Genomic DNA, 14370 nt, shown 5'->3' on the forward strand with positions numbered 1-14370 from the left:
TCATAGTGGGTTACGAACAGGCCCTTACTGTAATGCCTTTGAGTTATCTTTTTGTTAACAGCAGAGTTACCTGGGGTTTGCTGTAGTGGGAGGCATTCTGGCCCCATCATGTCTTTGTTTGCTGCCACAGCAGTAGGTAGGTGGCTGGGTGGATAGAAAGGGAATGCTTTGCTCACCCTGCTTTGGATCCATCCCTAGGTAGGGTTGCCAATCCCCAACTGGGGGTGGAGGACTTCCTGGTTTGGAAGCCCTCCCATGCTTCAGGATTACCAGAAAGCAGGGGGGGAATGTCAGCTGGGCACTCCATTATACCCTATGGAGACCGGTTTCCATTGGGTATAATGGAGAATCAATCTGTGGGTATCTGGGACTCGAGTGGGGGGGGGCTGTTCTTTGAGGTAGAGGCACCAAATGTTCAGCATAGCATGCGGTCCTTTTAAATGTGATGGTCAGAACCTCCTTTGGAGTTCAATTGTACTTGTCACAACCTTGCTTCTGGCTCCACCCCCAAAGTTCTCTGATATTTCCTGAGTCAGACCTGACAACCCTATCCCTAGGAGATTTCTAGATAGTGGAGGTGGGTGGAGGGGCGCATTAGCCAATGAAGGTGCATCTCTTTGGTTTGTGTTGTACCTGCTATTTACTAATACTACAAACAGAGTGGGGAACTATGTTAAATAACTTTCTCATAGAATGTTACTAGTGACTGTAATTTTTTTAAATAATACATGAAACCACTGTGTTGCCAGAAAGTGAAAGAAAAGAAACATCATTTCATCTTTTCACATTAAAAATGGTCTTTGCCACAACTTCCTTCTGCTATATACACACCAGTAGATCTGGTAATCAAATTTCTGTTTGTACTGGCAACCTCGTTACTTCCTGATGCGAAAAAGAATGGCAAATTTTATGTTCTTGTTCTTACTTTTTCTTCATGCTTGCCTTCTGAAACTTTGAGACAGATACACTACAAGCTTAAGCTTTTCTCTGCCATCATGAGGGCTGGAAACATAAAGCAGCTTCACGTATTGCAGTATGCATAGATTATCATGCATGTGCTGATGAACTTGCTATTACTGGTAACCAGTCCAAGTTTCTTTTTTCAGTGCAGAAAAATATACTTACAGTAATGTGTTTGTTACCAGAAATAAAATATTTCAATTAAAGGCCAAACTGCACATTTTTAAAGAATTGGGCCCTTATTCCCTGCAGCTACACAGCGGTTACACGGAATGACTTTTTAAAAACAGAAGAGATCCTGCCTTCCCACTTTCCAGTCATTCTCCCATGCTGGAACAGTGCTGGGCAGGAGTTATCTCCTTATTCTTGCTGCTCTATGCACAGAATATTCCATGTGGATCAGCAAAAATAAGGAAATAACTCCCCCCCCCCACCCCAATGACATTTCAGTGCAGAAAAATGGCTTGGGGAGAAGGCAGGAGCCGTCCTTTGTAGCTGCTGTGTGGCTATGAGAAACCAGATTGGGTGTGGGGAACCCAGACCTAACTCTTTAAAACCTGAATGTATAGTTTGGGCCCATGATAAACCTCAGAGAACTCTGGAGTACTGGAAAAACCAATTATGCTAATAGACTGAACTGGTGTTACGTTATAGAATGTTGAGGAACTGAACATTCCAACAGTTCTGGGAACACAGTTAACAGTTAGGGTTGCCAAGTCCCCAGCATTCTGAAGTGGAGGACTTCTGCATGCGCACCAGAAGTGACATCATTCATGTCGGCAATGTTGCTCGGCAGCCACTCTAGGCATTTCCAGGGAAACTCTATGGTTTTCCCGTATGCGCTAGACATGTGGGAGGAGAAAACTCTATGGTACCTATTGTACCATAGAGCTTTCCCTCCCAAATGGCTAGAGTGTCTGGGAAAACCATAGAGTTTCCCTGGAAATGCCTAGAGCGGCTGTTGAGCAACATTGCCGGCGTGATGATGTCACTTCTGGTGATGTCATCGCTCTGATGACGTTGGGGGAAATTCCCCCCGCCGGCCCAATGTGGGCTGATGGGTTGGGAACCTCCTGGGCGGGGGAACCCTCGCCTGGACTGAGGGCTTGGCAGCCCTATTAATAGTAGTTACAGAGAGGAAAAGGAAAATGGTCAGTATGGCTGTGGTTGAAACTTTACACAGATCAGGAGGCAGCAGTGGCCTTATGGGGAATGGTTTTGGCTGGAATGAGGTCCCAGCAAACAGGATAGTTGATGAAGAGGCAAGATAGCTGAAGAAAGAGAGCAGGATAACATAGGGTTGCCAGGGGAGGCCAGGTGATGGGTTGGGAACCTCCTGGGTGGGGGAACCCTCACCTGGACTGAGGGCTTGGCAGCCCTATTAATAGTAGTTGCAGAGAGGGAAAGGAAAATGGTCAGTATGGCTGTGGTTGAAACTTTACACAGATCAGGAGGCAGCAGTGGCCTTATGGGGAATGGTTCTGGCTGGAATGAGGTCCCAGCAAACAGGATAGTTGATGAAGAGGCAAGATAGCTGAAGAAAGAGAGCAGGATAACATAGGGTTGCCAGGTGAGGCCAACAAGCCAATATGGGACTTATCAGGAGGCTCTAGGAGAGGGGAGGAAGGCTCCAAGAGAGGGGAGGGAAGAAGCATGACTGAACTCCAAAGCAAGTTCTGGCCACTCCATTTTATGGGACTGTGTTCCTTTTAATACCTTCCCTCCACTGGAAAAAATGGAGGATGAAGGAACCTTCTTTTGGGGCTCATAGAATTGGATTCCCTGGCCTAATCTTTTTGAAACTTGGCAGGGAGGATTGTTAAAAGAGACACCAGCAGCTATGCTGAAAATTTGGTGGCTCTGCCTCAAAGAACAGCTCCCCAGAGTTCCAGATACCCACAGATCAATTCTCCATTATTCCCTATGGGGATTGGTCTCCATAGGGTATACTGGAATGTCCAGCAGCCATTCCCCCTTGCCCCCTGCTTTCTGATATTCCTGAAGTGGGGGGAAGAGCTCCAAACTGGGGATCCCCTGCCCCCAACTGGGGGTTGGCAACCCTCAAATGACATGAGAAATAGGAACTTGAAGGAAGGGTTACAGAAGGAGAAAAAGGGTTGAGAAGGAGGGCAGAGGAGATACAACTGGAAATAATGAGAGCAAGGGCTATAGAAGGTTCATAGCACTAAAGATCAGAGAGGAGTGTCTGGGTTGTGTGTGAAGTCAGGCAAGAATCAGGACAGTTAAAAGAATAAGGCCAGACATGGACAGTAAACTGAAAAGCAGGGAACAGAGAAAAAGGCAGTAATAAAGATACTGAGAATAAGCCAAGGGCAAAACTGATCTGCTTACACGGACAATAAAATTGTGAATAATTAGTAGGAAGGAAAAATTGAAAGGATGGGAACTGTGCAGTCAAAGGGGCAGAAGTTTGTTAGGTCCAGAGCCTACATCCTGATAAGGAGAATCAATATGGAGGTGTTACAAAAAACAACCAATACAACGTACAACTTGATCCAAAGCATGCTGCATTGGTTTTTGAAGTATTTTGTATGTGAAAATTATTAGAGTTGGAATCTTCAGGCCAAACCAGACACAATGTATGATAGCTGTAGCTGAAATGCTTAAAGATTATTTTTTTTGCACTTTCAAATAAGTACACAGGACTCTAAATTTGATTAGTGTAGTGGCACTGGGGAAGTGTTTAACCTTCCCTCTGCTGTTTTCCTAATCAAAATAGTCTCCTCTAAACTGCTGTTATCCCCAAAAGAGAAAAAAAATATGGGTATGTGAGAAGACTTCTTTGATTTAACTGCCTACTGTGTTCCCAACAGTTAGAACCTCTTGATTTGATCTTCTAAACTCAAGTCTGTCAGACTTATTTTACTACAATCTTTGCTTGATGAGTTTACAATGTTTAAAGGCCAAGAATCTGAAACTGCATTTTTCTGCACAGGAGTTAATTAATACCCCAAAACAAATATTAATTGAACAAGTAGAGATCACAGCAAGATGTAGAACAAACAACAAAACATCTTTTATCCAAAGGAGGAAATAAAAGATTTTAGTCTCTGGGAATTACCCCATATAATATAAAGTTGGTCACCTGATGCCCTGACAATAAATCCTTCATGCTATTTGCACAACACTTATTTGCTGTTCACCATAGTTTCTGCCAGAGTGAACAATGAAAAACACCATTTCCTGGACAAGGTGATGATTAGGCAAGCATGGATTGTAGATGTACATTGGCAGTCAGAAACAATGCATGTCATTCCTTTCAAGAAAGGGGCAGCCTATTTCAATGTTAAATTTCAGTTTTCCATTGACCATATTCCATACTCAGTTTGAAACACAGGCAGGATCTATGTACCACCTTAAAGAGTTATTTATAACAGTACTTTTTATCCCATCCTTCATTTAAAAGGCTCAGGATAACATACACTTCCTCCTCCATTTTTTGTTCATAACAAACCTGTGAAATAATTGAGGCTAATGGAGAATGACTAGCACACCAAGCTTCATGACTGAGTGGGGCTTTGTACCTGGGTTTCCTGGACCCTAGAGCAACACACTGCACCATGCTGAGGAACACATTTATTGTAGCATTACCTTTAATGACCCACTTACAGTTTTAGGTGGAGACCCTATGAACAGGTATTTATGTCCAATTGAACTCACTGGGTCTCATTTCCAAATAAACATCCATACAATTGCACTAGAAACTTTCCCTCAAAAGTATAACCAGAGCTGTGCATTTCAGCCAGATACTTAGCTCTTCATTAATTAAGCTTTTTTAAAAAAAAACCTTATATTTTTTTTACCATTAAGATGCATAAAGATTGTATTTATTTATTTAATTAATTAGGTTTCTTAGGCCACCATTCCCTGCAAGAGGGCTCGGGGCAGCTTACAACAGGAATGTATACAATAGATAATGTAATAAATAACAGTAAATACATAAGACATATATCTTATGTGTACACTTCAACAGAACACCACAACAATGTAAAATAGTGGGAAAGCCTGTATGGGAAAAGCTTCGGAGAACAAAAACCATTATGGTAAACTGCCTAAAATTATACAAAAAGGAATCTGCCATGCCTCTAGAGGGAAGGAGTTCCACAGTTTTGGTGCCATTGCGGAGAAGAAAAGTGGCTGTAGTATTCTCTGAAACGGATTATTATTTTTTTTGCATCCTTCAATCCCAAACCAGCTCTGAACAAACTTTCAAGGAAGCCACTGTTGCACCTAGATTAGTTGAAGGATAAAAATAAAATGGAATGTCATCAGACCATTATGGCATCTCATTATGGCATCTTCAAAACCACCTATCCCAGTATGTCCCCTGGAGATCATTACACTAAGGAAATCAAAACCTACTGGTAGTCACTGACTCAAAAGATATCCGGCTGCTCTCAACCAGAGCCAGTTCTGCAGGGCATGTAAGATGGAGCTGTTCCATCAGGCCTGTGGTTGAGGACAGCAATGGCCTTTTGCCATATTTGGCCTGTGACACCCTACAGATGGAGAGGAAGAACAATACACCATCAATTATCTGATATATATTATCTCATTGATTTTATGTTTATTCAGTGTTGTATTCCACTCTGAGCCCTTCAGGGTAGGATAACCTATAAATTAAATAATAGTAATAGTAGTAGTAAGGGCTTTTTTGTAGAAAAAGCTCAGCAGGAACTCATTTGCATATTAGGGCACACCGCTGATGTCACCATTGTTTCACATAGGGCTTTTGGTAGAAAAAGCCCAGCAGGAACCATTTGCTTATTAGGCCACACCCCCTGACACCAAGCCAGCAGGAACTGTATTCCAACACATATAACTTTTGTTAGTGTGGGTCCCATAATCCTTTGCATAGCCTTCTTGGAAACCAAATTAAGTCCCTTCCTCTCTTTTGCTCTTGTGGAAAAGCTGCCTGTGTCAAACCCATAATTTTTTAAAGAAGGACCAGCACTAATGATTGGCATTGCCAAATAGCTGTCACCACCACTGTAAGTCCTCTTTCCACTATGTGGCAGCAGAAATAGGACTGATCCTCTTTGGGGATTGCGCTTCTTCCTGACCATCAACATCATGTGGCCCAGATCCACAGTACCAATGTACCAGTGCTGACAGCTCTGGCTCCCAGTAGGGTTAGAGCATGCCACTTGCTGTTTCCCTCAGGGAGCTGTAAGCAGAAAAGACTTTTGTTAGTGTGGGTCCCATGATTATCATGTACCTACTATTTTGTTCCCAGTGAGATGTCTTTTCTGCTTGCTGTACTTGGTGACTCACAGGGCCCTTTTTCATTTTTGTTTCCCTCAGAGAGCTGGCAAAATGTTGCAACCAGTCCTTGTTCATTAGCCCAGGGGAACAAGGAGGCAGTCATAGTAGTTGGGCTTGATGCTGTGCTGCTGCCTGAGGTGGTAGCAACCAGCATTTTGGTCAAAAAGTGGCCTTAGTGGTGGGTGAGCAAATGTCAGTGGTGCTATAGCAGGGGTGGCCAACGGTAGCTCTCCAGATGTTTTTTGCCTACAACTCCCATCAGCCCCAGCCAGCATGGCCAATGGCTGGGGCTGATGGGAGTTGTAGGCAAAAAACATCTGGAGAGCTACCGTTGGCCACCCCTGTGCTATAGGATTCCACTGAAAGGCCTCTTGCTCTGGGCCTCTCAAAACCTGGAACTGCCCTTGTCATTAATGACATACTTTCTTGTAAAGAAAACCAAAGTAAATTCTCATAAAGGGCAGTCTTTCAGATGAATTGCAGACCATGTGAACTATTAGTGATATGTTCAGATATGAATCCCCCAGAAAGCTGACTAAGATATCTATTCTCTTAGGTTCAGCTCAGACAAATGCAAAATCATGATTTAACTATGGTTAGTTTGTGATGCCAGGATTCAGCTTACAGCAGTTGCTACTGATTTGCCTCGGCAATTGCTGGTTTCATTTCCTTTTCTCTGTTGTCTGAGCAGATGTCACCACAGAATAAGACAGGATGTCTGCATTCAGATATTATACAAAACCATTGTCAAGAAAACTAACCCTGGTTAAAAAATAACCACACAGCTTCAGATGATAGTTTGATGGACCCTACCTAACCATAGTTAGTATAGTGGCCTCCATTCAGACAATCACACCAGCCAAAGTTGGTTTAATTAAATTATTTTCTTAAGGGATGTTTGAATAGAGCCATTGACTTGGGCTCTAGTTGTTGTTGAAGAAAATCCAAGATAAACACTATCCTTTAACCTTTGTTTTTTCCTAACTGAAAAAGATAGAGGGCCAAAGGTCTTGTCAGCTGAAGATTTAAAACTGAAAGTCTAAGTGGGTTTTAAGGAGTGGTTTTTGGCAGCTATTGAGAAAAAAAACAGTATTTACTATTTCTTCTTCCTGGTAAGTAAGTAAGAAAACCAGCAAGGGCACTGCCACAAAAAGGGGAATAAGACACAGCTGGCAGACTCTGGGTAGAGAATCTGGAGAATATTTTAAAAATCTGTGTATTCAAAAATCTGTGTACAGAAAGCACATATAGTTTCCTCATGTTTCTCTCCTGTCCAGCAGCTTTCTCAGATCCCCAGAATGATCATTTCTGGGACTGCAGAATCCATGCAGAGGAACCACCATGAGGGTTTGCTGGGATGGAGTGAGGAGGGACTGATGAAATGGACACCTTTCCTTAATTAAGCTACACTTGTAAAAAAAAAGAAGGAGGAGCAATTTTACCTCTTTGTCCTACTCACCCCAGCCCCCCAGCCCAAGTTTCATGGCTGCTCCTCCTTGCAGAAGGAGCTACAAGCACAGAGAAGAACACAGGGAAAAGAGGTGTTCTGTGCATGGAGTGGTAGGATACTGCACAGCGTGTTAGTAAATCTGAGTCATCCAATTCAAATTGAGTGTGCTTGTGAGTGGAGCCAACAGGCCATCCCCAAAGAACAGAAGGGAAATATATCAGTTGCTGGAAAAATGGAAAGGGTTCTCAAATCAGGGCCTAGTGTGAGATGTGTAGAATTCAGCTCCTCCCCATCACGGAGCCCAAAGGAAGATTGTAGGCAGGGGCCATTTTACCTCCCCAGAAGGAGGAGGAGGAGGTAGGAAGGACACATGATACTGGAGTCATGGCATCATGGTGGAAGGGCAGAGCTCAGCCCCTCCTCTTTTGCCTCCATGCTTAGCCCACTTTTCCACCCTGTATGCAATGCAAGCTTTGGCTGGTCAGGTAGGAATTTTTTGCCTCTTCTTCAATTGGCATGGAGGAGGGGTGGTTTTACCTATCTTGCACTGTCTTCAGAGGACTATGGAAAGGTTGGATGTAGTGGTTCCATTGAATAGGATAGGCAGGAAAAAGGGAGAGTGGATCTGGTGAACACCATATAGCACTTTGCCTTTTGAGGTCAAGGGGTCTGACAGGCTCAGCTCTCAGGTTTTGTGGCTGGGAATGTGGACTGTATTGGGGAGTGTCCTGCTAGACTCCTTCTCTCCAAAATGCTCCAGGAAAATATTGTTCATCACTTTGGGGTCAGGCAGCAACTTGGAGGTTTTTTAAAATAAGAACAACAATAATAAGCCATCTTCTGCAGAGGGTTGGACTAGATGGCCCTAGAGGTACCTTCCAATTCTATGATTCTGTGGCTTGGTGGAAGCTCCAGGGTGGCACCCCACATGCTAGGCTGGTTGCTGGAAAGCCAAAGGATGGCTCACACCCAAGGCAATGGTGACTTACCCAACTATGGCAAGGAGGTGGTCTGGCGTGATCCCAGGCCTGGCCTATTCCCATATTTGTGAGTTGCCCTTGCTGCAAAAATGTAAATAGTTAATAAAGTGTCCCGTAGTAGTATATCCAATGGTCTCTGTCTCTTTCTTCCAACTGGAGATGGAGGGGGTGTCAATTTACAGCAGTGTTGAAAATGTCCAGGGAGAAAGCAGACTTGGTCATATCTGAAAGATTGCCTTGAATCAGTAACTATAAGAAGGAATTGTCTCAAGGTCAGGCTTTTTTTGTAGAAAAAGTCCAGCAGAAACTCATTTGCATATTAGGCCACACCCCTTGACATCACCATTGTTTCACACAGGGCTTTCTTATAGAAAAAGCCCAGCAGAAACTCATTTGCATATTAGGCCACACCCCTGATGCCAAGCTAGCCGGAACTGCATTCCTGTGCGTTCCTGCTCAGAACAAGCCGTGCTCAAGGTATTCCCTATTATATGTTAGTTGCAAATTGGGGATAATGTGAAAGACAAGGGGAAATGGAGAGACAGCAGGGAATTACCTTCTGCAAGCTTTCCTAATAATAAGTGCAGACCTTAGAAATATCGATGGGCTATGCTAGAGAAACTTTGTAGGGAGATGATAGTAATGAAAAAGCAAATGGTGAGATTTTTCCACACATCTGAGAATGTTACAGCCTTCCCTCCCTTGCGCACATCTAGCTTCTCAGTCCAAGTGAAGCTGAATAGAAAATACAAACAATAATGAAATAGGCTAGGCCTAGGTTCTTCATTGTGAGATGCCAGAGCAGGTAGAGTTTTTAATTGTGAATAATAATAAATAGAACAGTCAGTCCTTTAAAACTTTGAAACTGACTTCAAAATCATGAGTTTTTGAATTTGTTTTCTGAACCTTTAGTCTTTACAGCACATTTCCCACTTATCTTTTCAAGCTTTTATATGTGTAAGTTTCTTATAAGAATCAAATATTATTATACATGGTTGGATAAAATATTAACTTCTGGTCTCTGAAAGAACTTCGTCTACTTCACTGCCCTTCTGAATACCTGGCATTCTTGTGCCCATTTCCTTTTTTTTCTCAATTCAAGAAATTTTATTAAGTAAAGAGGGGGGTGGGAAAGGGAAAGGGAGAAGGGAAGGGAGAGGGAAGGAGGAGTCTTGTATTTCGCTCATTTATAACAGTAATTTGTCATCATTCTATTTTAACTCAAAAGTGATAAACTTTAAAAATACATTTTATAACACTTCAGTGCTTTTAGCTTACACTATTACTTAAAGCTGGCATCAATGTCTAATCTAAGTCTTAAGAAACTTCATAATCATTTCTTCTTTATCCATTCATAAAAGGAGTCCATCTTTTCACATTTCCAACATTGATTTGACATCTCAGAATATAGTTTTGCTAATTTTTCTGGTGACATATACCAATGATAAAACATTTTATACAGATTTTCTTTAAATGACATTGATTTTGTGGTTTTAAGATTCATTTCCCATACTAGCAACCAATTATCTAATTCACAGTTATGATCTAACAGTTTTGTACCCATTTAACCATAGATTATTTTATAATTTCTTCTTCCATTTTAACTTGCAATAGATATTTATACATTTTAGTAATTAGTTTCTCATTAGATTCGAATAACATTTTACCAAATGGACATGCTTGTAAATAAAAACCTATTGTTTTCTCTTTTGCATATTGTGATTTTAATTGTAGACTTGGCCACCAATCTAATAAAATATTGTGTAAACTCAGTTCTTCAGTTGTTTTTAATGTTCCATCTTTCCATAAAAGATCTTCGTATCTGGGTATTTTATCACACACCATGAGATTTGGCTGAGTAAATGCTTCTCTGGGTGAAACCCATTTTGGAATCTTTGTGTATATTATGGTTTTCACTTTGTCCCATACTAAAATCGGAGTTTTTCTCAATAGATTGTTTCTAAAGCACTTATGCCCTTCTATTTGATACTATAAAAAGACGTGCTAACCCATTTTAAGATCATGTCCTTCTAAAGCAAGTAGTCTTTTATTTTCCACCAACAACCAGTCTGTAATCCAGGCAATGTACTTGCTATACAGTAAAGTTCCGAGTCTGGCAAGGCCAAACCTCCTTTCTCTTTAAATTCTTATAACACTTTACGTTTTATTCTAGGTTTTTTGCTTTGTCAGATAAATTAAAAAGTTAACTTGTTAAGAGAAATAAAAAAGTGCTTTTCTACTGGTACTGGAATGGTCTTTGCACCAATTTCCTAAACTTACCTCTAAGCAGAAGCATCCTTTCTCAGTGTTGTAACTTTGCCATTTTAGAAACAAAACGTGTCAGTCTCATCTTGGTGAATGAAGTCAATGGTGAACATTTTAATGGTTGGTTTATAGTCTGATTACATTATATAAGACTTATAACGAGGGCTTTTTTTGTGGAAAAAACCCAGCAGGAACTCCTTTGCATATTTGGCCATACCCCCTGATAGCAAGCCAGCCAGAACTGCGTTCCTGTGCGTTCCTGCTTGCGAAAAAAAAGCCCTGCTTGTAACAGTTATTATTGACAACAAAACAGCAATGAAATGTCACACATTATTGTGTAGTTTACTTTTTCTTACCTTGGGTGAATGTTGCCATATTTACAAATTGCCACTGCCCTCTGGTGGATCAAATCAGAACACAATCAAATATTTATGGCTGTCAACTTGTAAGGCTTCTTTTAAAAAATAGATTTCTCTGTTAGCCAAGTAGCTGGATAGCCAATTGATTTCAATTGGGTACAAGAAACAGATGAATGTTGAAGAAGTTTTATGAAACAGTTTTATGTATTCAGCTCAAAGATACAAGACAATTTTGAGAGAGGAAGGAAAATGATCCGAAGTATATTCCTGGAAAGAAGATGTATATATTGACAATCCCAGCAGAACTGACAACACCTTTAGAGGATGCAGGTTCCATTTCTGAATTTAAAACTAACCGTACCATATTTTGGAATACTTTTACATATTTCTTAGTGTATCTTTTCTATAAGGAGGGAGGCTCTGCAGTGACTATAAGGGCTGGACTTCTGCAGTAGCCAATAGCAAATTAATTGATGGCACCTAATTGGGTGCTTGCTCTTGACCAATGGACTTGCTTGGATCCTGGATACCTGAGTGAACTTTCAGGTTGAAATGGACCAAGGGGAGGCTCCAAAATGACAGTTGGGGAGACGAATAGAGAGATTACTTGGGTGGGGAGATGCTTAGGACTATTAAACTTATCTAAAAGGGTGACAATAGAGAGCCAAATCATTGCCTAGGTAACACCCGGTTTACACAAAGGAACTTGGCTCTGACTGAAGATGGTCTTTCTCTTCTTTAGTCTTCTTCCTGGCACCAGTCTTTGTCCTGAGTTCTGTTGGACAAAGGCTTGAGTGGTCTGGCAGGATCCACGCCTAAGATATGCTTGATTGCCTTATGCAGAAGTTGAAGCAGCTGTTGGATATGGAGTCAGGAAAACAAGATGGATTCTGGTGGTGTTAGCCTTTAGTTCATGGAAACAGGCTGGAAACTGTTTGCCTGTACAGTTCATGGTGGTGTGGCTTCTTCCACTGCAGCGGCCAAGACTGGGCACACAAGGAACAGCAGGAAGCTCGTCTATAGTTCCGGCTAACACCCATCCAGAGATGTAGAATGCTTCTGCAAAGCTGAGGCTTATAGTATCCACATAAGCCTTAGCAACTGTGGGCAAAGTCCACTTCTTAGAGCAGATGTGTGCAAGTCAAAACTCCAGGCACCCTCGCAACCATACTGGTGATCACGATGTCCATGTGTATGAAAAGCAGGGGGCTTTTCCTGACAGAAGCCCTCAGTTAAACTTTCCATTCAGCTGTAACTTTACCAAGCCATTATATCTCAGCCTCAGTATTGAGGGCCAAATTAGTTAAGATGCTAGGAGATCTGTTAATGACTCCCCAAACTTGTTTTACAGCAATATTTGGACACAAAGTATAGGGAAAAGTTTTGACCCATTTATGCAGCACCCTTTCCCCACCCTCAATCTGTCTCCAAGAACTGTTACTTGTTCCACATATTAGTGGTCTCAACAAACAACTTCAGAGGGAGATTTACCCTCAACTTCTATACTGCAACCTTAGTCCCAAATGTCCTCGCAACAGCTGCTTTTTCATTAAAACTAACATGCAAACAAACAACAAATTTGTTCACAGATCTCCTTTTAACTGGCAGATAACCCTTGACATGTCTGATTAAGCTCCTACAATAGAACAAAGTTAGAGTCCAGTGGCACCTTTAAGACCACCAACATTTTATTCTAAGTATGAGCTTTTGTGTGCATACAAAATAAAACTTCATTGGTCCTAAAGGTGCCGCTGAACTCTGTTTTATTACTTTAAACCAACATGGCTACCCACCTGGGTCTAAGCTCCTATAAGTCATTTATTTACAGCAGCACTTGTTTATTTACAGAGTTCAGTCTGTAAGAAGAACCTGGCAGCTCAGATGCAAGACCCCCTATTGAAATGACTCTCCTGGTTTTCATCTTTTTGTTGGCTTTTGTTCAAGCCAGATCTTCAGATGGTAAGTATTTTAGTGATCATTGGGTAAACCAAGAACAGTCATGCATCTACTCAAAACATGTGTGAACGCTAAAGCATGCTTGTTCAAAATTCATCAGTCTTCTAATTCCAAAACATTACAAGTGAGGATAGGGCTTAGGAATTGTCTTTTGATGGTAAAATAGTAACAAAAAGGTAAGTTCACTTATCAAAGAATGGTACAGTATTTTCCAAGCATTAACGATAGAGAACAAAACGAAGACACTTTATTATCAAGAAGTCTAATATACAACATATTGTTACTATGAAACAATGGAATATACATTAAAATTATAGTGAAATATACTTTTTAACACAAATAAAGGTTCTGTAAACTGCACAGTTCAATAAACATAGAGGCTGTTTTCGCACTCACGTTTTACTGGCGCCACGACCCTCCTCACGCCGGCGAATCTGCATGGATTTCGCACCAGAAGCGTCGGCGCACCCAGAAGCGCCGGCTACTTCCGTCGCTAAACCAGCGCAAACGAAAATCGCAAAGATGCAGGAAAACGTTTGCGCTGGCTTAGCGACGGAAGTAGCCGGCGCTTCTGGGTGCGCCGACGCTTCTGGTGCGAAATCCATGCAGATTCGCCGGCGTGAGGAGGGTTGTGGTGCCAGTAAAACGTGAGTGCGAAAACACCCTTAGTTTATTTATTAGATTTGTATCCTGCCCTTCCTGCAAGTGTTCTTACCCTTTGGCTTTTATCCTGAGTAACACCAGCTCTAACTTACAGTTAAAAATGTTTAACAAATGAAATTAAAACAGAAATATAGCTAAAGAACAGCAACTATCAAAATGTAAGGTCTGCAGTTTTGATACATCATCACTAATGCTTGATGTGATCCAGAAATTAGTACATCAAATCACACTGAAACAAGTAAGCATCAATGCAAAGCAATGTACATATCAGTTATAAAAATCTGTACACAGATTGCCTGATATTAGAAATGTTCAAACATCTACCAGTTTGGCTCACATTCCATTCACATTCCATTGAGAGCCAGTTTGGTGTAGTAGTTAAGTGCATGGACTCTTATCTGGGAGAACTGCGTTGATTCCCCACTCCTCCACTTGTACCTGCTGGAATGGT

At 41.5% G+C, this 14370-nt stretch overlaps 1 protein-coding gene across 1 annotated transcript in view; it reads left to right on the top strand.

Annotated features, from left to right (window-relative positions):
• LOC132566348 (polymeric immunoglobulin receptor-like) overlaps positions 1 to 14370 on the top strand; it is a 46281-nt gene that overhangs the window by 9118 nt on the left and 22793 nt on the right. The window contains exon 2 of the mRNA XM_060231280.1: positions 13151 to 13271. Coding sequence (XP_060087263.1) covers positions 13202 to 13271 — 70 coding nt within the window. The 5' untranslated portion in view covers positions 13151 to 13201. The remainder of the gene's footprint in view (positions 1 to 13150; positions 13272 to 14370) is intronic.

Source organism: Heteronotia binoei, chromosome 2 (assembly GCF_032191835.1).
Source record: "Heteronotia binoei isolate CCM8104 ecotype False Entrance Well chromosome 2, APGP_CSIRO_Hbin_v1, whole genome shotgun sequence".
NCBI lineage: Eukaryota > Metazoa > Chordata > Lepidosauria > Squamata > Gekkonidae > Heteronotia > Heteronotia binoei.